The sequence below is a fragment of the Centropristis striata genome, chromosome 3, assembly GCF_030273125.1.
Source record: "Centropristis striata isolate RG_2023a ecotype Rhode Island chromosome 3, C.striata_1.0, whole genome shotgun sequence".
NCBI classification, from domain to species: Eukaryota; Metazoa; Chordata; class Actinopteri; order Perciformes; family Serranidae; genus Centropristis; species Centropristis striata.
This window is the reverse complement of record NC_081519.1, coordinates 30,511,803-30,535,935: the sequence shown is the minus strand read 5'-3', so window position 1 is coordinate 30,535,935 and position 24,133 is coordinate 30,511,803. Positions and strand designations below refer to the sequence as shown.

General features: G+C 38.2%; 1 protein-coding gene across 1 annotated transcript in view; it reads right to left on the bottom strand.

Moving 5' to 3' along the window:
- The window catches only part of fbln2 (fibulin 2), a 48,369-nt gene that overhangs the window by 4,211 nt on the left and 20,025 nt on the right, over positions 1–24,133 (bottom strand). Inside the window, exons 5-11 of the mRNA XM_059330290.1 lie at positions 21,407–21,544; positions 19,850–19,993; positions 14,149–14,277; positions 10,220–10,345; positions 4,822–4,938; positions 2,630–2,758; positions 1,642–1,765 (exon numbers count right to left, since the gene is read on the bottom strand). Of these exons, the coding sequence (XP_059186273.1) occupies positions 1,642–1,765; positions 2,630–2,758; positions 4,822–4,938; positions 10,220–10,345; positions 14,149–14,277; positions 19,850–19,993; positions 21,407–21,544 (907 nt within the window). The remainder of the gene's footprint in view (positions 1–1,641; positions 1,766–2,629; positions 2,759–4,821; positions 4,939–10,219; positions 10,346–14,148; positions 14,278–19,849; positions 19,994–21,406; positions 21,545–24,133) is intronic.

Below are 24,133 nucleotides of genomic sequence, written 5' to 3'. Positions count from 1 at the left end.
CAATCTCCTCTGGTCATTAACAAATCATCCGTTACTGTGGTAGAGCACTTTAAGTTCCTGGGCACAACCATCACCAACACACTCAAATGGGACAATGACATCTCCCAACTAATGAAGAAAGGCCAGCAGCGCCTGTTTTTCCTCCCCCGCCTGAAAGGACTACAAGTCAGTCCCTCATCATGATACAATTCTACAACAGAGCGGTCATTGAAAGTGTGCTAACATCCTCCCTCGCGGTCTGGTTTGCCTCTGCGTCAGCCCGCCAAAGGCCAGGCTACAAAGAGTCGTCCGGACAGCAGAGCGGATCATGGGCTGCCCCCTGCCCCCCATCATGGACCTCCACAGCTCCAGGACCATTAACTGAGCTGTGAAGATTGCGGCCGACCCCTCTCATCCTGCCAATAGTCTGTTTAATCTTCTCCCCTCTGGACAGCTGTACAGGGCTACTATGTCCAAAACATCACTCCACCTCCACAGTTTTCCCCCCCAAGCAATAGCCCTCCTAAATAACTCTTAAACTTGCACTGCATTGCACTTTAATTTTATTTAACACTGCACTATCTCCATTCCTATTCATTTATTGCTCATAATGCTACTGTTTGTCCTTGTATTGTGTCATTGTCTTTGTTTTTTGTCTTTCTGTTTTACTGTGTGTAGCCTGCATGGTGAAGACCAATTCAAATTCCTAGTATCTGTATACATGGTGTAATAGTGATTTTCGTCTCAGCCCATTTGAAATGCAAGACTCCCTTCCCCCTTTCCTGCCGATACTTTGTCCCCTTTTGTGTCTCAAATTTGATATGCAGATGAGATTTTACACCTGAAAAGGTCCCCTTTGTATTTCAAATGGGATGTCCAGACGAAGTTCTCACACCTAGCAAGGTCCTCTTTATGTTGTATATCGTGAGATGCCCCACACCCTAGTGGGCATTCTCCAGCTATAAATTGGGCTGGCCTTCCTTCATTCGGGGTCTTTCTCCATTTTGACCGCTCGCGTGTTGATTGACCTTTCTTTGCAAAGAAATAAAACATTTGTCGGCCGGCAGAAGTCTCTATTTCATTCTTCACCAGCAGCAAAGGAAAATTTCCACAACAATGGCAAAATAAAGTTGAATGATCCTGTAATGTTGTATATCAGACGACAGAGCAGCTTCTTTCCTCAGACTTTAAGACTGTACGTTTTTTCTTCTAATTGATAACAGAGGGACCACAACTTGCATTTCATGGCACAATCCCATGTTGAAGAATGACTACAAATGAACCTTGAATGTAATACAGTAAGAGGCGGCTGTGGCTCAGTTGGTAAATCGGTCGCCTACTGATCGGAAGGTTGGTGGTTTGATCCCTGACCATGGCAGCCTCCATGTCGAAGTATCCTTGAGGAAGATACCGAACCCCAAATTGCTCCCGATGCTGCGTTCATCGGTGTGTGAATGAATTCCCAATGGTGGCAGGTGGCACCGTTTCGGGTAGCCTCTGCCACCAGTATGCTATATAAGTGCAGGTCCATTTTCCATTTAAGAAGGGCCCTAATATGTTCTGTTTACCGAGACAGGCATAGAAAATGCTTTGCAAAGGTTTAACTTGAATAAAAAAGGACATTATTAGTGTAAACATTTGCTGAGAGAAAATGTGACTCACGTGTCTGACACCTTCTTGTAGTTGTGAGGACAGTCAAAGGAGAGACATCTGAAGCCTCCCTGGAGGTTAAAGCAGGTCTGTCGATATGAACAGTTGTGGGTGCTAGTTTTGCATTCGTCAATGTCTGAAATACAACAAAGAAAGGAACAACCACACTAAGTGTTTAGCAGTTTGATCAGTTATCATCATCATCATCATCATCATCATCATCATCATTTTTACACACAAGAAACATAAGTGGCTGAAATTTGTTAGTAACTCTAGCATCTACTCCCTGAACTTTCTAACAAGTTCCTTTTCTGTTTTATAGACAAGACAATTTCAGAGTTAGTGATTAAATGACATACTATCAACCTATACTTCAATTTTAATTTGGTTAGGACCAATTAAATTTTTTTTAACACAGCATCTGAAAGCATCTCTCTTCTGTCTGATTGCTGTTTCAAATGTGTGGAGAAATATATAAAATCATGGTAATCACAACTTCCTTTAAGAATATTTTCACCTGACATCATAAAATTTCAAATGCCAAGAACACATTTAAAAAAATAACACAAAGTATTAAGCTGTGAGAAAACGGTGTGTTTCAGAGATTGAAACAATCATTTCCATTTAATAATGTGTGTTATGTGCGTTTAAAAACATTTGAGGGATATATCTGTTATGATGGCCCTAGGGCCTCTGCCAGGTCTTGTGTGTGTTGTGTATTCCCTTGTGTTTTGTGTCTTTCTGTGTTTCTAGTTGCTCGTTCCTGATTGGTTGGAGCTGTTGTCCATCAAAGAATGGAAGGCAGTTGGCCACAGTCTTCACCCTTTGAGACATGTCCCATCCTGAGGTCGGTGGGCAGTATGCACTCCTGCCAGTCTCATTTGATAAAATTAATGTTTTGGTAAATTTGTTGATCTAATTCAACCTCTCTCAAACATGTGCACTTCCTTTATTTGCTGTGGTTAGAGCCAGAGCACAACACTGTTTACTGAGGACTCACCTCTGCAGGTGCGGCCATTGGGGGACATGGTGTATCCATGAGCAGGACAAGCACACTGGTAGCTGCCAGCAACGTTCACACACTTGAAGGTACAAAGGTTCCCGATGCTCTGGGAGCACTCGTCAATATCTGTTAAAATAAACACACATCTCAGTCTGATTAGAACCCTGTATGGAATCCAGAAGTAAGATCAAACAATAGTTATAATACAGTCTCTTTATCTGTGTGTGTGTGTGTGTGTGTGTGTGTGTGTACTTGTACTCCAATCATAGTGAGGACCAGAATTAGTTGTTAACTAACTGAGTGAGGACATATTTGTGATGTGAGGACATTTCAGGTGGACCTCACTTCTTCAAAGGCCCTAAAATGTTAGAAGGTTAGGACTCGGTTTCTGTTTCAGGTTTAGGTTAGGGTCAGGGGCTACAAATTCATTACATTAATGATGTGTCCTCAAAGAGATAGAAGTACAAGAATGCGTGTTTGTGTCTTCTCGTACTTCCTACATAACGAGGACCATGGCTTTAACCTAGCCTGGCTAACACCAGACTAATCACAAATGAGATTAGTCCGGAAACCAGCCGTTCATTTCTGTCTATCAAAAGCGCCTGTAGGTAGCTCTTAGCCAATCGTATCAGTTATACCAGATGACGTATGTAGAGCGACAGAAATTGATGTTTGTTGTGTGTGTGTCTGTGAGAGAGTGTTGCTTGCTGCTTTGCTTCTCCAGTTCTTGCTTTCTGCAAGATTATTTATTTTCACGCCTCATTCCCCCTCATGTCATTCAGCCACACACATCCACTGATTTTATGGGCAATAAACAAGCTGCTGCCGGCTCGTAGCGGGGCTAGTAGCGGGGCTAGTAGCTGCGCGAATATCGGGGCTAGTAGCGGCGCTAGTAGCGGCGCTAGTTGGTAGATTAGACTTTTCCCAATCCTGTCGGAAGCAAGGCTAAAACATCCTTTTTCGTGTTGAAACAGGAGTGTAAAGTCAAACGTTCTTATTTTAAAATCAACTTTCACTCTAAACTATTTAAAACACTATCTAGAGCTAAAGAGAGTTTCGCGTCTGCTGCAGCCATGTTGGAGTAGTACGCGTCATCGTCTTGCCGTCCCTCCCCGTTCTGTGATTGGATCCCTAAAACAGGGCTAAGAAACCTCCCTGGTTGCCAGACTGCCTGATGGTTCGAAATGAAATTCGAGCGCGCAAGGCAGTATGGGTATACCCAGGCTAGCTTTAACCAGCAAACTGAGGAAATTTTTTCTTTAAAGGCCTATTTGAGGGTTAAGACTTGATTTTAAGGTTCAGGTTATAAGGGTAGGTGGTTAGGGTTTGGGTTAGGCATTTAGTTGTGATGGTTAAGGTTAAGGTCTAGGCAATGCATTTGATGAATACAGAGTCCTCACAAAGACAGAAGGACAAGAATGTGTGTGTGTGTGTGTGTATGTGTGTGTGTGTGTGTGTGTTCCATATGCCTATGTGTCTGTGTTTTGACTGTGTGAGTCAAAACTATTTCACTGCTTTCTCAAGATTTGAAATTAAAACAAATCCGATGCAACCTGCAAACAGAAACAACATTCAAGCAATGATTGGTCAGGTGTCCAAGCCTGCACAAGGTCCTCATACTGATTTGTGTGACCCAAGACACTCAGGGTGAATGCCTAACCTTCACGGGTCTTGCCAAGAAAGGGTGTGGGATTTTGATCAGGCGCAAGTGGCATTTCACTGTTATTGCAAATCAATATGGAAAACCTAGTCCTGATTTGGTTAACAATGCTGGTTGATAATGATTCTCTTGCCTGGTTTCATCCACTGGTTCAGAGAAAAAGTTACCATAATTTAAAGCCCCTATATATTGATATTTATGTGATTATTAGTGTCTTCTAAACTGTCCTGTTTGACAGTACTTTTTTGCCAGTTAGCAGCTAAACTTTACAGCAGATTAAAAATACATGAAATACCTCTGGCACATTATTTGCAGGATGTTGTCACTAACCTCTGCATATACAGCCAATGCACCCAGAGCACCATCTTGTACTAATATTAACTTAACATATTTAATTCACATGTATCTGACCAACTGGCTAATGTAACTCCAATACTGTTCACTTTCCTTTTAGGTTTGTTTTGGTCTCCAACAGCTCTTCCGGTCTTTACCTAGTAACTTTAGTTAAGAAACAACAGCAAAAAATTACCTTCACAGGTGTGTCCGTCCTCTTTCAGGAAGTAGCCTTGGCGACAGTAGCACTGATATGAGCTGTAGATGTTGGCGCACTCCTGGTCACAGGGTTTTTTGTCACATTCATTTACATCTAAGCACAGAAAAGAAAAGACAAGATTAGAAGTATTCCTGTTTTTATATTTCTAAAGGATGAAGCTGATTTAATTTTTTATTTTCTAAATTGTGTATTTTAGCTAAATTGTTTGAGAGGATCCTAGCTGAAGGTCTTAAATGACTTAATCGAGGCTCTGAACAGCAAAAAAAAAAATATTGTGTTACTCTTTTTATTGATTTGTGTAAAGCATTGGACAAAGTAGATCACAGCCTGCTGATACAAGCCCTACATCACATTGGCCTATCTAATTATGCAGCTGCCTGGTTTGCCAACTACCTTTCAAACAGAACACAATGTGTTCAGGTGACTGGGACCACCTCTTCTTTTCTGGACATTACCAAGGGGGTACCACAAGGTTCAGTGCTAGGACCCATTTTATTTTCAATTTATATTAACAATCTCTGTAACAACTTGTCAAATGCAATGCATTATTTTTATGCAGACAACATGATTATTTATTGCTGCTCAACCTCACTCAGGCTTTTGAGTTTTTACAAGCTGCTTTTAATGTTATTCAGTCTCGTTTATATAATCTTTTACATTACATTACATTACATGTCATTTAGCAGACGCTTTTGTCCAGAGCGACTTACAATAAGTGCATTCAACCTGATGGTACTAGACATAGACCATAGGAATCAAGTAAGTACATAACTTTAATCTTAAAGTGGTTTTAAACACAGACAAAACCAAGCTCATGGTTTTCTCTTGTTCAAGGGTGCCACCACTGAACACTCCAAATATTGTTACATCAGAAGAAAAACTTATAGAACTGGTTTTAAATTACAAGTACTTGGGTTGTATTCTTGATCATGAGCTTTCATTTAAATTATTGTAAAATTATTGTATTGTTAAATTATATTAAATTATTGTTTGTTACAGTTCCCGCACTTTTTATTGTAAAAAAAACTTTTGCACCTTGAAATCTGTATGTTTTAACTTCTACTGTCACCTCCCTGTAATTGTTTTTATGAGGTGTGCTGCTTGACCTCTTGACCAGGTCACCCTTGTGAAAAAGATCCTGATCTCAATGGGTTTTTATCTGGTTAAATAAAGGTTATAATAATAAAAAATAATAATAGTAAATGGAATATGAGGATGGTAAAATGGCAAAAAAAAATCTTGAAAATTAAGCATGTGTATGATCACTGAGCCTGCAAGCTTTTTCATTCAAGATGATCAGGTTCTAGCACTCACAACAGTGGTGGGTTCTCCTTTTCAGGTCAGGTTTTCATGCCCATACTGTGGTCTATAACAGATCTGATTTGAACTTGTCCACCCAGTTATGCCTTACACTCCTCCTCAAACTCATCTCGTATAGACAATGACATTGATATGAAAGGTGCGGAACCAGAGTCGGATATTTTAACAGGTTTCTCAAGAAGAACAGGCTCAGCTGGTGTCAGAAATTAAATATATGTTGGAACACAACACTGAAAAACAATCAAATTCTAGTTTGGCATCCCTTTGAGTGTTAGTGAGCAAGCCTTGCCAAACCATTAGACAGGAAAGTCAATTGTATCAAAAAAGCCAGACCTGTGACTACTTTTTTCCTTAACTGTGCTGCCATTACATTACAGTGGGTTTTGCAGTCATTTTCCCATAAAAGTTGCACTTCATACTAACCTGTTGAATTCAAAAGGTCAAGTTTGACTGGTTCCCTTAGTGTCAAGGGCTTTTGAAAATGTGTAAAGTCTTATATCATCTGCTCCTGTCTTGGCAGCTCCCCGTATTGTTGAACTGTTTCAGTTAAAGGTCAGTGCCAGTAATTTGGGAGGTGGAGCTTCCCCCGCAACCCGGCCCCGGATAAGCGGAGGAAAATGGATGGATGGACTGATGGATGGAGCTGCCCTCTTGCAGACTGATACTGATGGTGTTGACCCATGGAGGCATCAGGCTTTCTGAGGGGCACTTCATTTTCTCTACTAGAAGGGTATTTTGGGGGGCCCTTAATCATGTTTTTCCCATTTACAGGTCCCTAGAGGGCATTTCATCATGTTTTCTCCAATGGAAGGGCACTCTAAAGGACCCTGTATCATGTTTTATCTTCCATGGGGACATCCAGGAGTGCACTTTTCCCACATTTGTTTTATTTTTTTTTAATTTTAACATCACCCACATTGCCCCAACCCTTGAGTGGTGACCAGTGGTGATGCCCACACCCAGTAAGTTTGTTCTACAATATTTTTTTCTGGCTATTGCCTTTTTTGATAGGCCAGCTATAGATTAACAGGCAATGACTCAGCCTCTTTTTGGGCTGTCTGAACAGTGCAAGGTAAGTTGCACTGTGCACCCAGGAAATTCAGCAGTTACAAGTTGGATAATTTTTTTGGGGGGGGATAAAGATTAAATGGCCCTTATTTGGTAGCTGACGGCCTCTCCTTCTCTCCTTACATACCACTCAGTCTCCAGTTATCTGTATGAGGAGGTTTGTTTTAATTGAATTGAGTCTTCAACACACTGATGATTGACAGCCCCTGAACCTGGAAACCATTATGAATGCACTGTCAGATACCTTCGCATCCCAGAGACTGAGACTAAATTAAATTCTAACAGTAAACTGTTTACGCTGATAACAAAGACAAAAACAATTGTCCATCAATACATAGAGCCTCCAAACTCTGTGCAAGGCTGAATTTGGCTTTTGATGCCAACACTCTCCCCAGAGGCTTACCTTTACAAATTAAGTTCTTTAAGGAAAATGAAATAGCTCATGTAAACAAAGTTGCATTTACAGTTTTTCTCAGTTGCTTTGATGCATTTCTCACATCACTATTTACATTTGCACAACAGTTAATGCATTTCTCAAAACAATTGGTACAAACTGCAAAACCTAGTTGATAACCTGCAGAAGCGTGTCACTTGCTCAAAACTGAGTCATGGCTCATTCCTCAAAAGCAAGTATTCATGTTAATGAAAGTGTCAGAGACATCAAGATGAAAAGTCCTGACACCATGTTTATGAACGAGATAGTCAAATGTCTCTGTCATGTTTTCATTATGACAGTTTACTCTGCAAATGTTTTCAATGCAAAAAAGTCAGATCTTGGTGACGCTACCTGAAAATGATCAAGACAGCTCTATATACTATTTACACAGCCATTTGAAAACTACAGTAAAGTTACACATTACTGTATTTCGTGAGGTAACTGAGTACAACACACTGAATATGTATGTTTCACATTTTTATTGCGTATGCTCTGTGCAATTCTAATTTGTTTACAGCATTGTGCAAAAGGAAAAAACACCCTTATTACAGTTTTTTACAACCGCTATGACCCATTGTTCAATACTTTTAACGCTTTTTCAAAACTCTTCACACAGTTACCACAACATCAGCCTGTGTGGATGATACAATTAACACAATTCTTCTTCTTTTGACACAAAATACACACATTTTACACATTTAAAATCAGTTTTAACTCCTTTTACACACAAGCTCAATCAAGACCAAAACAGTAGATGTTAACTGGTGAATTTTCAATTGTTTTCACACGGTTTGTCAAAACAGAAAACCTCATGTTCAAAACTAATGGATTGAAAATTACATTGATCACAGCTTCTGCTCCTTTTTCTTTTTGTCTATTTGGCAATACAGTGATGAATGACAGCTGATTTTTTTCCCTCTTTACTTTACTGTAAGTCATTTTCATTTGCAATACAGTAAAGTGTTTACTGCAAATCCTGTCATTCACTATCTTCTTCTTTCATACGTAAACATTCTGCAAAGCTGCTCTGACACGGCTCGTTCACTTTCTGTACTGAGTGTTGTACAAAAAAGGGCCAAAATTCATGGCCAACAAATGAAAAATGAAGAACATCATCACAAACATTGTCTCTATGGAGGCTATTTTGTCCATTTTTGAATCATTTTCATGTCTTTTCATGTCTTTGTAAGTCATTTTGTGTCTTTTTTAGTCCTTCAGTCCAACATAAAATGTGATTTTGAATCTTTTTTTACTTTCAAAACACTATAATGCTCAATAAAGAATTTTACAGTAAATGTTGCAAATGTGAACAAAGGTCGCAAATACAACATATACGTAAGAGGGTTCCATCCAGTTCTATCATTTTATACTAAATATATTTGAGCTTGTCTCCAGATTTACTTGGTATATCATCATCAAACTGAAACTGGCCTCATGGAGTTTACAGCCAGAACTTTAGAGGTAAATTTACAGTAGGGCTCCACGCTGCTTTGTTTTCTAGTCTGGATGATGAAGAAGTCATGATTTGGAGCTTTTGGAGACTCCAGAGGGTTAATTTACATGTATGATCAATACAATAATCTGTTGATTGTAAAAGAAAAAGGAAAAAAAGTAGATAAGAAACATGCAAAGTGATTCGGTTTGTGTTCTTCCATCAGTTGTCAGTGTTTTTTATGACACGGTGCTGTGACTGACTGAATGTTTCTGTTGGAAGACAACGTGTGTCAGTGTTTTGGTAGATTTGGTCAACTGTGTTAGTGTATTATTGTATTTTGGAAGTGTGTGTCTGTGTTTAGTTACACTGGGTGATTTTGACCATGAAATTAACTGTTTGGGGAATTGTGTGTATCAGGTGTGATGTGCGTTAACAGTTTTGAAAAAGTTTTTAAGGTTCTGACAAACGGGTCATAGCGGTTGTGAAAAACTGTAACAACAAACATGACGTCCCTTTGGGTAGAGCTGTGACAGTCCAGTGTCACAGTATTGTAGAAATGGTCCGCACTATGTCCTGCTGGTTCATATGTTGAAAAGTGTTTATGGGTTTATGGATTCAGCTCTGAGTGATTGTAGAGAAGTGGCTTATCATTGGTTCAACAAATGCTTTCTCATCAGTGAAAGCTGAGCTTCACCTGAGAGAAATTATTCAAATCCGGAGACATTTTCAGCAAAAAATAAAGATTTAGAAAAATGTATAAAATTAGCTTGACAGATTTTGACAACTAGTTCAATTTTTTTTATATGTAATGACTCAAGCAATGAGCAACTATTTAGCATTCACAAGATAGTTAATTTTGACTGACATGACATAAGCAATGATAATGTTATAAAACAGCAGAGAGTTGTATGAAAGCACTTGATGCATGTCCAAAAGCATTTGTAATGTGTTGTAAGGAGAAACTGCTACTATGATGAGCACAAATTACTAAATGTTGAGGAGGTTGAACTAACTGTTGTGCAAATGTTAATATTGATGTGAGAAATGCACCAAAGCGACTGAGAAAAACTGTAAATACTTGATGTGTTTGAGAGAGAAAAAACAGTCTAGCTTACCTTCACAGTTCTTGCCGTCATATGCTAGGGAGAAGCCGGCTGTGCATGAGCAGTGGTAGGAGCCTGGGGTGTTTTCGCAGGTCTGGGCACACAGCCTGCCAGGATAGCGCCAGCACTCATTTACATCTGTCAGTGGAGGAGCAGGAGCTATTAGACAGCAGACAGATACCTCCAGGCCACTAAAGACTCAGCACCAGTTCTCATTCAGACATACGCCTGGAGATGTGTAGAGTGACTTTTGCCCACTGAGCAAAGTTTTTTGTATAAAATTTGTCAAATTTTCCTGTGATCAAGTAAGGAGCACAGAAACTCCATCCAGCTAGTAATGTTAGCTCTTACAGGTAGTAAGAAATGTACTGTGAGTCCACAAATGTGTTAAGAGAACAAAAGCCCCACTGACATTGGTAAAAATAAAATAAAATAAAAATTAGATGTATGAAATTCCTTCTGTTTACCTAGCCTGGCTAACACCAGACTAATCACAAATGAGATTAGGCTGCCCTCTCCCGTCTCTGGAGGACCTTTACAGTGCACAGTGCCTCAAGAGAGCAGAAAATATAGTGCATGACTTGACACACCCAGGACACAAGATGTTTGAACTGCTGCCATCAGGCAGATAGTTCAGGACGGAGAGAGCAAGAACAAAAAGACTCAAAAACAGTTTTTTACCCATCAGCCATCAAGGCCTTACCGCCACTGCTGAATTATGTGCACCGCTGCTGAAACTTCACATGATCATTAATATCAATGCCACTAATGATTTCTGCTCACACTATGTGAGCACAACAACACATAATGTTATTTTGGACATGTTTTTGAGTCATCAAATCCTGTCGGAAGCCCTTAGGACATCAACGTAAAAGGTAACGTTCAAGCTTATACACGGTCTAAATAGCGAGTAGTGCAGGTAACGTTACGTAACGTCAACATAATAACAACGTAGCTCCATAGGGCAGTGAGCGGCAGTGTTGCCAACTTAGCAACTTTGTCACTAGATTTATCGACTTTTCAGACCCCCTTAGCAACTATTTTTCAAAAAAGCGACTAGCGATAAATCTAGCGGCTTTTTCTGCTGTTACTGGAGACTTTCCGAAGGGGCACAGTCCTCCCGCAGCAGCCTCTCCCAGCTGCAGTTACAGAGTTGGAGGGGAGGTTAACCCCTTAGCATCCAGTCTGCAAATCGCACAGGATGGTTTACAGTCAGTGTCTCTTTTGGGTCACTTTAGCCGGTCTTGAGGCTGGATTAAGGAGGAGGGTTGAAATTGTGACAAGACAGTGCACTTGCCGTTCTAAACATATTTAGGGTGTTTTTTTACTCTTTTATTTTTGTCTTTGCCACAAGGTTATTCCTCTCTCCTACAGCGTCCATTAAAAGTAGATGCACATGGTACATAATGCAAATTAGGTGATGACGTCATTTAGTGACTCTAGCGACTTTTATGACAGCCAACAGCTACTGTCCTTATTGGGGATTTGTTAAACCTGCTCATGGCAACGGACACAACAGCACCGCTGCTGAAAAAATTCTAGGGGCAGCACTGTCCTATTATTTATTAATTAATTTTTGCTTTTATTTATTTATTTTTAATCTAGCACTGACAAGGAATGCACTTAATTTCGTTGAAAATGTGACAATGATAATAAAGATATTCTATTCCATTCAAGTCGCTCAAATCCATCCCTTCCTCTGTCACCTCAGGTGTGCCCCAGGGCTCTGTCCTGGGGCCTCTCATCTTCATCATCTACCTCCTTCCCCTCAGCAATATCTTCCGCAAATTTAACATTCACTTCCCTTGCTATGCCGATGACTCCCAGCTCTTCCTCACCATTGAACCCTCTTCCTCTCTTTCGCCCACCTGCCTCACCGATTGCATCTCTGAAATAAGAACCTGGTTCACCTTAAACTTCCTTAAATTAAACAGTAATAAAACAGAGGTCCTCCTCATTGGCACCAAATCCGCTCTATCCAAAACCGACAATATTGACAACTCCTCCCTTTCAGCTCTTGCTCTTAATTTTGTGTATTTTTTCTATCTTTTTTGTACGGTGTCCTTGAGTGCCAAGAAAGGGTTCTTCCAAATAAAATGGATTATTATTTTATTATTATTAGATGTCTCATAAAATTGCCACCCAAAACAGGTCCTATATTCAAAACTAAGAGTGGGCCAACAAGCACCTGAGCAGTAAAGAAAACACAGTCCCTTCCAAAAAGGCTCTCCCTCATCCCACTTCCAGCATCTTATGTCAATGCCCACAATTCTGGAAACTTCATATGAATCTTGGCTTCTTCAGCCACTTGAAGACAATAAAACAAGAAAATCATACTGCCTGCTCTTGTTCTTGTTCTTGTTCATCTCCAAACCTGCCTGCCTGTTCACAATTATGTGATTATAAGGATTTGAGGGCACTGAGATAAAATGCTTGTGGCACTAATTATCTAGTTGGGTGAAATTAAACCATTGAAGAAGGCAAGGGTGAACTAGAAGATGTAATTAAAGAGCTACATTGAATCCTCACAGTGGGTAACAATATAGAATATGTGACAGAATATGATATTCATGTTGGTTTAATGTAGGCTATTAATTTGAGGAATTTTACAGGCCCTCATCACTCCACACAGATCTCATGCTTTCAGTCTCTCAATGGAGCAAAGCTTCAGTGGACATCACATGCGTCAGGTATCACTGAATTTATTCACCAAATCTGTTTACATTGCACTTTTTTACTAGTCTCTATTTACTTCTTTATTACTACATTTTTTTAACTTTTATTTATTCACCAACTTTTCATCCCAGTCAAGTGTTAATGTTCTCTTGAAATATTTTAAGATTTTTTAAACACAGGTGGATCGAATCACAAATTATGTTTTAAGCCCTCTTCCCTTTTGCACTGCAAAAACCAACTGACAAAAATAAAAAATAAATAACTAGAATTAAGCAAATACATGCTCGAAACAAGTACAATTATATGCCAGTGCAGTAAGTAAATGTTTCTTTGTAAGAATTCTTTAAATAAGTAAAAAAAATATCTAGGCACTGGAAAAACAATGATATCTTGAAATGAGTCCAAATATACTTATTTTGAGCAATTGTGGCTTGAATAACCCGACTGTAGTGACATTAAAAACTGTAGTGACCTTAAAATAAGCCAGCAATACTTGAAAAGAGCACGTTTTGGTCTATAGAAAATGCTTTTAAATAGCATTCAAACTACATCCAACTAAAAAACTCAATTGGAGGTGGTGGTAAAACTCGCCATATTCAACAGTTGAATAACTTGAAAAGCATGAAAAGTCACAATGTCAATCCTAAAAAGAAGTCTTTAAACAATAAGATAATTACATAAGCACATGAAGCTATGGTCAGTAGAAATTATACTCAAAACGATATAATTAAGTAAAAATACTATTGCTAGATATAAGGAGAAAGTACTTGGAAAGGTTCATGTTTTTGCAGTGTGCCTTTAACTTCTTACTTCTAACTTCTGTTGACAAGTAATTAAGCCAAAGACTATTGTTTTTTTTCATGCAATAAGAAGTTATATCTGTTTCTATTCTGTTTACTGTACATCGAAAAAATAAAAAATGTGAAGGGGGCCGCAAACATACAATAGAATCTATAATAGACCAGTTTGATCAGTTTTGATCTAATTCATACTTTTATCACTATATTGCAGCCCCCAAAACTTTGACATCTTCATATACTTAACCATAATAATAAGCAGAAGGATATTTGGAAGTGTTCCCCCTGTCCTATTCATTCAAACCTGACATCACATTAAACACACAAACTGTTTTTAGCTCAGTGCAATGAGGTCTAACTTTTTTGATTTGTTCTGCCTCCAGAGCAGATCTGGAGGATCTGTTCGGATGACATAACAACTTCAATCTGCTCATCATCACCTCACAGATCTGATACAGCTGTACCTACCATTGCAGACTTTGCGGAGGGCGTCATACTGGTAGCCTGTCTGACAGTCACAGCGGTAGCTGCCAGGGAGGTTGTGACAGATCTGGTCCAGTCCACAGCGGTGTGTCCCCATCTGACACTCATCAATGTCTAGACAGGCAGAGAAAAAGATAAAGCACCTTAGCAGTGACCTCACCTGCACCGACTGGGTCTAACTGAAGAAAAGCCAAAGACTTTTGGCAACCTTAAACCATGAAAGATCACTCAAAATTATACACTGTAAAAAAGTCTGTAGATTTTACGCTGAAAAACTGCCAGTAAAAGACAGTAAAATGATAACTGGGTTAATTCCTTTTTAGTAACAATGAAACACCGTAAATGTATATATCAACCAAAACAGTAATTTTTACAGTTTCTTTTTTTAGAAATACATTACTTCACTGTAAAAAACCCCCACTGGCAATAAAGTGTGTAAGATCTCAGGGAAAATACAGTCTCTCATTTTAAGGATTTGACATTGACAGGAGAAAAAGGCAAAGAAAAAAGATGAAACAAACGTCATCCATAAGCACTAGAAATAGTAAATGGCACAAAAATGTAACAAAAATATACTGGCACTGTCATTTTTGCATTTATTTTTGGTAAAAATACTTTTTCTCACTGTTAAATGTACTAAGCACCATATCTCTAACAAAAATATGCTGTAATATTTAATGGTAAAATCTTTCATTTATGCAGCATTTATGAAGTATTTTCTTGTCAATTATATGGCAGAACAGCGTTTCTTTTGACTGAATTAAAACAATTTTTTATGGTAAAATATGGAATAAAATGGCAATCTTAAACGTGAAATCAACAGTGTTAATATCCTTTTACCGTAATATTAGAAAAAGTTGCACCGTATTTATTACGCTTAAGTTTTGGCAACCACAGCTGCTGGTTTTTTACCGTTTTTACAGTGTAGAGTAGTCCTCTCAGCAATCTGACTGTACTTAAAAGGTGTGTATGGTGGTGTGTCAGGTGGTGTGGTGTCTCTGCGGTCCTGATGTCCTCTGGCAGGCTGTTCCATAGGCGTGGGCCATAATGGCTGAATGCTGCCTCCCCGTAAGTTTTAGTTGTAACTCTTGGAATAATAGAATAAAGGCCGGTGCCAGAGGACCTCAGGACCCGCGAGGGTTGATATGATAAAAGCATATCAGATAGATAAGATGGCCCAAGACCGTTAAGACATTTAAAAACTAGTAAAAGAACCTTAAAATCAATCCTGAAACACACGGGGAGCCAATGCAGTGATTTTAAAACCGGTGTAATGTGCTCCCGCCCTCTGGTCCAGCACGAGTGCGGCTGAGTTTTGTAATAATTGTAGGTTGTGGATGCTGTTTTTGGGAAGACCAGAGAGCAGGGCATTACAATAGTCTAAACGACAAGAGATAAAAGCATGCATCAGCACCTCCGTGTTGGCCTGGGAGAGAAACGGGCGGACTCTGGCTATGTTCTTAAGATGGTAAAAACCTATCTTTGTTGTATTTTTAATATGAGGAATAAAACTTAGCTCAGAGTCAAAAATGACGCCCAGGTTCTTTGCACATTGTGAGGTTTTAAAATCTCGTAGTTTTGGTAAAAGTTTCTCTCTCTTGCCTTCAGGACCGATGACTAAAACCTCTGTTTTGTCCTGGTTGAGCTGTAGGAAGTTCACTGCCAACCATGACTTGATATCTAAAATACAGTTTAAAAGGGAATCAATTGGCTCAGTGTCATCAGGAGACACGGCGATGTACAGTTGTGTGTCATCAGCGTAGCTGTGGAAGCTGATGCCGTGTCTCCTGATGACGTCCCCAAGGGGAAGCACATACAGATTAAAAAGAATTGGACCTAAAATTGACCCTTGGGGAACCCCACACTTGATTTCATGTGTTCTGGAGGAGCATGTATCCATACTTACAAAGAAACTTCGATCTGAGAGATAAGAACTGAACCAGTTAAAAACAGTACCAGAGAGGCCGACCAGGGTTCGGAGTCTGTTTAATAAAATGTGATGGTCTACTGTATCAAAGGCGGCGCTGAGATCCAGTAGAACCAAGACTGTTAATTTCTGTGAATCTAAATAACACCTGAAGTCATTTAAAATCTTTAAAAGAGCTGTCTCGGTACTGTGGTTCATTCTAAAACCAGATTGATATTTCTCTAAAATGTTGTTTCTATTTAAAAAATAATTTAACTGGTTAAAAACCAGTTTTTCTAAAATTTTACTTAAAAACGGTAAGTTGGATACAGGCCGGTAGTTATTTAAAATGTTGGGGTCTAAATTACTCTTCTTCAGAAGGGGCTTCACCACTGCCGTTTTGTAGGCAGCGGGAAGACACCCGTCTGAAGAGAGCAATTCACAACATTTAAAATCTGTTCCTCAAAGAAAGCATAAAATGATTTTAAGAGCGATGTGGGAATAGGATCTAAAAGGCAGGTTGTTGGGTTTGCTTGGGAGAAAACTCGACCAAGTGTCCTTGCATCAACCAGGGCAAAACTCTCCAGTGTTTCCTCAGATAAGAGCGATGGTTCAGGTGTGTAAAAAGTTACATTCTGGGATAAAAGACTGGATCTGATACCATCGATCTTACTTCTGAAGTGGTCTGCAAAGTCCTCGCAGAGGACCTCTGATGGTGTCATGTGAGCTTTATTAAAACTAGTGTTGGTTAAAAGATCGAAGGTGGAGAAAAGAAACCTGGGGTTGTTTTTATTGTCTGTGATGAGTTTCGAGAAATGGGAAATTCTTGCTTGTTTGACTGCATTATTGTAGGTTTTGAGTTGTTCACGTAGTATTTCATGATGGACTGTTAATTTAGTTTTTCTCCACCTTCTCTCTGCACTCCTGCAATTTCTTTTTAGTTTTTTGACGTTAGCGGTTCTCCAGGGTGGTACAGGTTTTGTTCTTACAGTTTTAGTTAAAAGTGGAGCCACTAAGTCCAGTGTTGATTTTAGTTTGGAATTAAAATTGTCAACAATAAAATCACAGGGTGCAGGTAAAACCTCAGCAGGGGTGCTCTGTAAAATCTCGATAAAATTTGCAGCCACTTCAGAAGTCAGGTAACGTTTCCTCACTGTTCTCACCGGGGCCTCCTGAGGGTTAAAACTGACTGATAAAACTGACTTAAAGTACACACAGTAGTGGTCAGACACAGCCAGGTCCACAACAGAGGACACACCAGCGGACAGGCCGTAGGTTATGACCAGGTCCAGGGTGTGTCCTCTGTTGTGAGTTGGCTGTGCGACGTGCTGTTTAAAATCTAGGCAGCTTAAAAGGTTTAAAAATTCTCTGGACATTGTGTCCGAGATGATGTCAACATGTAGATTAAAATCACCAGCTATTGAAACCCTGTTATAAGTTGTGTGGATGATTGATAAAAATTCAGAAAATTCACTGATAAAAGACGAAGAATATTGGGGTGGTCTGTAAACTGTGATGCAGATAATCGGAGGGCTGCTAAAAACAAAGGCGTGGTATTCAAATGATGTGTAACTGTTAAAAGAAACCTCTTTTGAGTTCAGCGTTTCCTTTAAAAGTGACGCAGTACCGCCTATCCCTATCCCACTGAAGCTGGGATAGGCTCCAGCCACCCGTGACCAGTGTACGAATAAGCGGTTAAGGATAATGAATGAATGATTAATAAAGAATAATGTTATATTCTTATTTAGGTCACTTCAATATGTTACAATTGGTAATACATGTGAACAGGGGTTGAACCTAAAGGCAGACAGTTGAAGGTAGCAAGATGAATTCAGTGGTCTGTTGTAAGTATCTTAAGAGTCCAGGCAGCTAACAGGCAGGTAGGTAACAGGCAGACAGAAGACAATTGACTGAAAATGGAACAAAGAAAGTGCGCCGATATATGTGGAGAGACGTGGGCATCCGCTCTGTCTGGCCTGATTCTATTCCATTCATCTGAGGTAGCGTGCAGCAGGAACACAGGGGCACAAAAGTTCACAGATACATGCTGGGGTTAGACCATGTAGTCCTTTAAAGTAAAACCTTCAAATGAATCCTGAAGTTAACTGGAATGGGGGTTATGTGATCTCTTTTGTTTGATTGAGTTAACAGCCAGGCTGCAGCGTCTTAAAACCAGATTGGCGTCCTCTGTGCCTGTTCTCCCCCTGTCAGCGTGGCTTCTCTCCGGTTTCCTCCTACAGTTCAAAGACATGCAGCTTAGGTTTAATTGGTGACTCTAAGATTGTGTTTGGCTCCGCCACATGTGGTAAACCCCGGGATGAGCTTGTATTTTCTCTGAGCTTGGCTTTCAGGCCAGCGACAGTTTCCTTCAGCTTTGAGATGGTGAGTTGATAAGAATTACACTCAACCATCACAGTTGTACAATACCACGACACCGTCAGGTCTTTGTTAAAATCATTGTTTTGCCAATGCTGTTTGGGGTGCTCAGCACTCTTGTCTGAAAGCTTAAAGTCAAGATGTCCGAAGACTAAAATCTTTCAGCCAGTTATAAGTTACAATTAGAAATAATCAAGGTCGAAAGTGAATCATAAAAAGCATTTGAAGTGACACCAAGATCAAAAAGTGGCTTATGGTATGCCACTCGTGGTATAAAACTTCATAAAAGACAAGCTATATATAGGACAAGCTATATTTCGTAAAATGTAGTTACACCACAGGAGGGAGTATCCAAACTGCCCTACAAAGTCTAACTGCAGTAACTACATTTTTGGTCGAAATTGAGTTATAACTAAAAATGAACTCATTGATGTCTCTTTTATCTTGTGACAAAGTTTGAGATTTCAATTTTACTTACTTTTAGAGAAATAATGATATAAAAATTTGCACTAACTACAAAATCAAGACCAAAATATGTATCAAAACCAAATCAGGCAACTTACTGCGGTCTGACATAGTGTAGCCTTGTGTTGAATAGTGAAGACAAGAATAATAGTCATTCTAATTGTATTTGATAAGGAAATTATTATCTAGATAGTGATTAAATTAAAAAGTGAGATAGAATTATATTAAGACTAAAAGATAACATTACTTTACAATATTAAGTTTAAAATAAACAAATCTTTGATTAGAGCTGTTAAACACTTTTAAACACACTTCTAACAAAATTTAAATTGAAAAAAATATAAAAGCTGAAAGAAGACAACAACATTGTAGTTACTGCACTCTGTTTTTGCATTACTATTAGAAGCTTTTACATCAAAATCAGAGTGCAGTGACTACATTTTGGGGTCAAAGGTCAAATAAATTATCATTATTTTTATTTTTTTAGCATAAAAATTGCATCATCGGTAAATGGAGAAATAAGTGTCATATCACTTACCTACCTATAACCCATTTGGCTGGCCAGTAAAAAACACATAAAACTTTAAAGCAGTTTTTCTCAGTTTTACCTTTTGCGTAGTTACTGCAGTTAGACTTTGGAGGGCATTAATGTGAGTGCTGATGCATTTCTGTGTTTGTCTGTATGTTTTTTATGGCTTGAAAAACTCAAGACATACATACAACATATTGTTATTGTGAAGACATTATAATTATTCATGGTTACATGATATATTTGTCTGTGTTTATTCATATAATGTATTAAAAAATCTCTTCACAATATAATGCAATCAGGCTCACTCTTCCCTACTCTGGCATTTTGGATCTATGCATTTGAGCACTTTTGTCTGCATAATACTAATTTGTAGATCTTGTCCCTGTTTGGGGTCTTTAAAATCTTACCAACACACTTTGCTCCATCAGAGCTCACATGGTAGCCATGGCTGCACATCATGGTCTTCTGCTGGCAAGTGTAGGAGCCCACGGTGTTGATACAGGTAGAGCCTGGGCTGCACACCTCCGTCAGGCTGCTGCACTCATTTATGTCTGCAGAAACAGAGAGAGAATCACGTCTCAAGACAACTTAGGAAAACAGACCCACAGGAGAATGATTGTTAGGAAGTAATTCTGATTGACAGGCCTTCTCACATCTAATTCCTCCCAGGAATTTTAACTGAACAATATGTAGCTGACTGTACAAATACTTGTCGACATTAATCATGTAATCTCAATACATGAAGGTCCAATACTCAGGGAGCAGTGTTGTTCAGGCAGATTATGGACTGTAGATTTAATACGTGTGTGTGTGTGTGTGTGTGTGTGTGTGTGTGTAGTCAGGTGGATGTGGACAAAATCAGAGACATGGAATAGGATTTTGACTGAAGTGAATCACAAAGAAAGCCAAGCTGAATTGTAATTAATCACTATGTGAACTGATGAAGCACGTTGAAGGAATTTGGCAGAAATGGCAAACAGTGCTTAAATAGGTGCACAAATAAGAGAATTAAAAGAAAATGTGAAAACAAGACTTAGTCTGAAAAATCATTAGAGAAAGCTGAAGGAGGCCTTCTACCACCAGTGATAGATCTATAATGTATTTGTAATCATCTGCTGTGAGACATTAGGTTTGATGATTACTTTGCTCTGCATGGCTGAGGTATACACTGCAAAAAAGGTGTGTCAGCCACTCTGAAATTGAGTGTATGAAACTAACTCTTATGTTGAATGTAAAGAAGACTGGAGATGGTGTTTGACCCTACACTGTAAAAAAAACCCCAAAAAACCCTGTTGTTTTTACGGTAAAAAACGGCAGCTATGGTTGCCAGAACTTTACCGTAATAAATACGGTGCAACTTTTTGTATTGTTACGGTAAAATTATATTGGCACTGTTGATTATTCAGTTTAATATTCCATATTTTACCATAAAAAAAAAAGTTTTTCCATCAAAAGAAACGCTGTTCTGCCATATCGGAAAATACTTCATAAATGCCGCATAAATGAAAGATACAAGCAAAACACACCATAGCCAAATACTGGAAATCCATTATGAGACCAAGTCTGCAAGCCTGGTTTGCAGGACTCTCAAACTCTCTTGCACTTGAAAAACTTACATTTACCATCAAGGGCAAATGTTCCACCTTTGATAAAATATAAAGATGTTTTATGGCATTTATAAAGGGGAAGAATATTACAATTTGTTTTGATCTCTGATTTGACACCCCTTTTGCTTTCCCCCTTTTATTTCTGGCCTTGTGTGACCACTCAATGTGTAGTCCTGTTTTAGACATTTAGATATGTATACTATGATCATGTGTTGCTGTGAATGTTCTGTATTGTACCTTGCTTGCTTTGTCTATGTTATTTTTGTAATACTTGAATTATATCAAAATGCAATAAACACACATGTTAAAAAAAAAGTTTCCATTAGCCAGCAGAGAGCAGCATTGACAGTCTCCTACCGATACAGTTGCCATGGGAGTCCTGTGTGAAGCCGCTGATGCACTTGTGTTTGGGATTACACAAGAAGGAGCCTACTGTGTTCTCACACACCAAGCCCATACCACAGTTATGGGTCCGCAGAACACATTCATCAATGTCTGGAAGAAAGAGCAGATAACATAAATTAAACATCATCTTGACAAACATTGATTCCACTGTAAAGAGTTGAAATAGGTTGTCAACAACTTGTTCACAGTACAGTAGGTGGCACTGTGGATCAAGCACAGAATAAACATGTGCAGCATTCCAGAAACGTCAATGTTAAACGCAAGAAATTGAAGTTGTTCAGAATGTCTTTAATGACAGTTATTGAACATTACTTATTGCTTCCTTGAACAGAAGATTTGTGCAGCAAGCCTGTTAACATTGTTGGGTCTTCTGAGACTGTTACACACATGGAGGAGGTACACTGCAAAAAAAGGTATGTCTAAAAACAAGATAAAAACACTCAATCTAAATGATCTTGCTGCATGGACAGATGATTTCACCTGACAAGATTTCTTAGATTAAGATTGTTAAATCTAGAAATAAGCATGTTGAACGCTTAAAATAAGAAATTAACTCTTAAAACAAGATAAATTATCTAACACTTCTAAATCTAAAGTTTTTTTAATCTTGGTTAGAAACAAATAATTAGTGCACTTTAATCTGTCTTGTTTTAAGGGTTAATTTCTTATTTTCAGCGTACAACATGCTAATTTCTAGATTTAATAATCTTAATTTAAGAAATCTTGTCAAGTGAAATTATCTGTCCATGCAGCAAGATCATTTCCCTCAGATTTAGTGTTTTTATCTTGTTTTTAGACACACCTTTTTGCAGTGTATTCCAGTTTTTCTCTATACCAATCATCATCATCAACACCTCTCCTTTACTTCATGCAGTTAATTAGTTTTTCCTCTGTTGGACGTTCAAATTACCTTCAATATCTAGCTCCATTAATTAGTCTTCCCTAGTGCCAAGTGCTGATGACACAAGTCACAGAGCTTCATAGTTTGCACAATGCTTCCTGTCTGGATGATTATCTTGTCACATAGTGAACCTGGGCATCTGCTGAAGAACAAACCTCACTACTGAGGCCAAAAACACTGACATAATATGTTAATGAAGCCTTGCTGAATGTGCTGAGCTGAGCATAAGTCATGACCACAGCCATGCAATTGTCATGTCAAGTATTGTAGCAATCATAAAATGAAAAGTATTATAAATAATCCATTTAACTCGGAGGACTTGTGTAGATTAGATTCCATATAACAAAGTGATTAGGAGTTAGAGGAGTCCTCAGGTCTTCTTGCAAGGCCCTTGTACTGTTTTTGGAATGTATTCTTCCATTTGCAACAATGTTTAATTGTGGTTACTCAATAAATTTTGTCTGACATCATTTTTTTTTCGATTCAAAACATATGTATTTGGGGCTTTTTAGTTAAAGCTACTTAAAACATTTTTTGAAACTGATTACATAAAATGTTTCCAGGTAAACTAGCTTGCAGTTTCGCTTTTAAATTAAGTAATGTTTTTAATTATAAAGGAGTTTTTGTGCATTGTTAATTTAACTTAAAACAGTTAAGTACATATTAAGTGAATCATTTCTTACAGACAACTTCATTTTTTTATGTTAAAGGTAATAAAAATATTTAAGGAAGCCATAATTAACTCTATTCTTACTGTGAAAACAAAATACCAAGTAAAAAGTACTTAAACAGGAATGTTTGTGTAACTTAAAAATATGAGTAAGTGCCACTTAAAATAACTTAGTTAAAGCTACTTAATTTAAAATGTCAATATAGCACACAAAGTTGAGTAAGTAATACTAGAAAATTTCAATGTAATCAGTTTCACCAATTTCTTTGAGTTATATTAACTTGATCGTATTCATCTAAACAGGAACAGCGGGTCAATATTATCTGTCTAAATATGATCCTGTTTTGTTAAAGAGCCTTTTTGAAAACCACTGTCTGCCATCATTAATACCAGAATGTTTCAATACCTCCTAGTTTCAATTCATGATGCACTAGACTGCAGTGTTGTATTCGGGGATATGCAAGTGCATACTGAGCCCATAAGGTTTTTCAGGAATACATTTAGAAAAAGGAATGAAAAGGAACCTGAGCTGAACTTCTGTCGGTTGTTGGATCCTCTTTAGGTTTCTCAGAAAATACAGAATAAAAAAATGTCTGTAGATTTTACGGTGAAAAGCTGCTAAACCATGACAGTAAAAGACTGTAAAATGAAAAATGGGTTAATTCAGTTTCAGTAACAATGAAACACTGTAAATGTATGTATCAGCCAAAACAGTGTTTTTTATATATATACATATATTTTTTTTGGAGGGGAAAAATACATTACTCCACTGTAAAATACACTGGCACCATGTGTGTAATAAAAATATACTGTAATATATATACAAGCCATCACTGTAATTTTTGAATTTATCTTTTGTATAAAATACTTTTTCTCACTTTTAAATTTACTAAACGCTATATCTCTAACAAAAATATACTGTAATATTTAACGGTAAAATCTTTAATTTATGCAGCATTTATGAAGTATTTTCTGGTCAATCATATGGCAAAACAGCATTTCCTCTGATGGAAAAACCTTTTATTCATACAGTAAAAAATGGAATAAAATAGCAATCTTATCAACAGTGCCAATATCTTTTTACTGTAATATTAGAAAAAGTTGCACC